The sequence below is a fragment of the Halyomorpha halys genome, unplaced genomic scaffold (assembly GCF_000696795.3).
Source record: "Halyomorpha halys isolate HHAL.00 unplaced genomic scaffold, Hhal_1.1 Scaffold85.1, whole genome shotgun sequence".
NCBI lineage: Eukaryota > Metazoa > Arthropoda > Insecta > Hemiptera > Pentatomidae > Halyomorpha > Halyomorpha halys.
This window is the reverse complement of record NW_027112611.1, coordinates 556295-559240: the sequence shown is the minus strand read 5'-3', so window position 1 is coordinate 559240 and position 2946 is coordinate 556295. Positions and strand designations below refer to the sequence as shown.

The 2946-nt window shown below is 30.2% G+C and overlaps 1 protein-coding gene across 1 annotated transcript in view; it reads right to left on the bottom strand.

Annotated features, from left to right (window-relative positions):
• Positions 1–1253: 1253 nt before the first annotated feature.
• The window catches only part of Rpe (Ribulose-5-phosphate-3-epimerase), a 3752-nt gene continuing 2059 nt past the window's right edge, over positions 1254–2946 (bottom strand). The window contains exons 3-4 of the mRNA XM_014414743.3: positions 2522–2743; positions 1254–1510 (exon numbers count right to left, since the gene is read on the bottom strand). Coding sequence (XP_014270229.1) covers positions 1400–1510; positions 2522–2743 — 333 coding nt within the window. The 3' untranslated portion in view covers positions 1254–1399. The remainder of the gene's footprint in view (positions 1511–2521; positions 2744–2946) is intronic.

Below are 2946 nucleotides of genomic sequence, written 5' to 3'. Positions count from 1 at the left end.
CTTACTGTGGTTGTTATCTTGTTCTGTTCTCAGCCCTGAAGAAGGGCAGAAACTCTAGCCGAAATGTTGGCACAATTAAATAGGTTAAACCAACTTATTTGTGTTTCACTTTGACGGCACCCCAACCATCTTCTACTCGTACGTCATCCACGGTCAACTATCTCTCATAATTATATAATAAATGTTTTTAATAATTTAACAAGTTTTTCTTTTATTTAATTACTAACACCCTTTACGATGTAGGCTAGCCAAGGTTCGTTTTGAACCCCTACTTTTAGCTATGGTTACTATATATCTTAATATAAGTAATTTTTTTCAAAGCTAGTTCTATTTTATTTTAATAAATGTTTTAAAGGTATGATAATACATTAAGTATTTTTGATTGTACACTATACCTTGTTTTTTAACATATTGAAACAACCATCACTCCCAGGAAAGTTGACGCATAAGAAATGTAATACTTTGAAAGTGCTTAGGCACACCATTTATTAAAATGCTTTTCATGTTGCAGCTACTCTCTAATCAAGCGTTTTATTTGACTATTCAAAATCTAGGATACTTTTTTTCTTATTATTCAAAACAGATATCATTTTCGATGAAGGAACATGATGTTTGAACATATCAGTCTTTTTGCTACTGGGTTTTTTTTTTAAGTGAATGGGATGAAAAATACTTATAATAAAAAAAAAAAATTTATATTTCTATTCATGTCGCATTAACTTTATTATATAATTTATTGACTTCTTTAATTAAAATATCTTCATTTTAATATCTCTGTTCTGTAAGTAGGTTAATTGAGATTCTCTTAATTTTTATTTTAACTATTTCATATGAATTTCCAAATATTTTTTAGTACTAGAGTATTTAATTTTATAAGTTATTAACTGAAATTTTTTCAACTTGTTTAAAACATTTATCTTATTATTTAAACCTTCACATTTTTTTCAGCTCAAAATATTCTATTCTGAAAACAAATACTGTAAGAGATCGGTTGTTGATTTTAGAAATAGAAATATCACTATGGAGGTTGTAGTGAGATTATATCCACTACTACCATTCACTCATCCAGCCGCTGGGTCATCACTGATCTAAGAGTTGAATAGAGAGATGGTCAGATTTCCATTGATGGTTTCAGCACTTAGTTTTGAAATATCCCATATTTACTATTTTGAAATTAAACATAAATTTGTCCATCTTTCGCTTCCAAAATAAAAAACTACAATCATTATGACATTCGGGGAGTAAATACAAGATTAAAATTGAATCATTAACTATTACTCACAACAAGTTTTTAAAAAAATATTAATAATGAAAATAATTCAAATGTAAATATCAAAGAACAAATATAGAAATGAAGAGGAATGCTTATTTCCGTATTTAAGTAAAAGAGTGTGAAAGGTCAGGAAGAACTTAGAGCAGAATTGACAGAGTCCCTCAGTTGTTGAATAACCACCCTCGGATTATCAGAGTTGGTCACAGCTGATCCCGAGACTATCATGTTAGCTCCAGCCTGGAAAATCAACAAAATATAAAGATATATTTTGTATGACACAAACTTTTTAAACAATTAATTCCAACAAAATAAGCAGTACAGTTTGGATATTTAATTTATGTTAACTTTTACGCTCCGCCGTGGTCTAAGCCCTCCTGTTTTTCTAAACAAAGTTTAACCCGGACGGACACTGTAAAATACCTCGGATTGACATTGGACAAACGATTTACATGGATCTCCCACATAAAAATTACAGGATGAAAGCTAAACTTCCGACTTAAATTATTATTTTATCTTTTAAATAAGCGATTATTTAATTACCACTTTCGAAAAAACTAAAGATTTATACTTACTTCTTACACCAATTTGGACTTACGGTACACAAATTCATGGATATGCCCAAAAAACTAACTTACTGAAACTGCAATAAGTTCAATCAAAATTACTAAGACTGATCAGTAGTGCTCCCCCCTACAAGAGCTTACTAAAAGACTTACGAACTCGCTACGTACAAAAAACCACTAAATCACTAAATAAACGGTTTTACGACACACTAACCCTCTAATTCAAGGAATATCAACACGAGACTTACCATACGAAGGGGCTGGAAAAGGAACTTCTTAAATTTCAATTTTAATGGAGAGGTATAATTGGATGACCTTGACCTTCATGCCTTCATGACATGGTTTTTTTTGTTCTGTACATCTCATTCGCCGGTTGTAAAAATGCTATTTACAGTTGTGAATAAAATAAAATAAAAAAAAAAAAATTATCTGAAAATAATGATTATTTGATGGATTAATTTCAATCTAATAACTGTATTATTTTACATTTAGAAAATTTTTTTATCAAATTCTTTCGATAAACAGATTTTATATTTTTTTAAGCAATGTAACTTTGAAATGATGTAAGCATGCAAGGTTCCTTGCAAAAACTGATGAACAACATAACATTGTAACAAGGTATGACAGGGACTAACTAATGTATTACATGCATTTAACAATTAGATATATAAAATAATATTCTAACCTGGGCACAAGCATCAATTGTACCTGGCCCAACGCCTCCATCCACTTCAATGTCAAGACCAGGGTAGTTTTCACGCAAGTACCTGACTTTACCTAACATCTTCTCCATGAACTTCTGACCTCCAAAACCAGGCTCGACTGTCATTATCAGGACCATGTCGGCTAACTCAATATACTCATCTATTACTGTGACTTCGGTATTAGGTTTAATACCTAAGCCAACCTATTAAAGATAAAAGTGTTCACTGTGTTAAAAATTGATTATTTTCAATTATTTACTCAACTATTATTATTGACAATTATCAATTATTTAGATTATCAATATTTATACTTATTTTCACTAGTGACATGTTTAAGAGATGTCAGTAAATAGCTTTGCAGTAAATAGTTTTCTTTTACTATTTTGATACCTTTATTGACCACCAC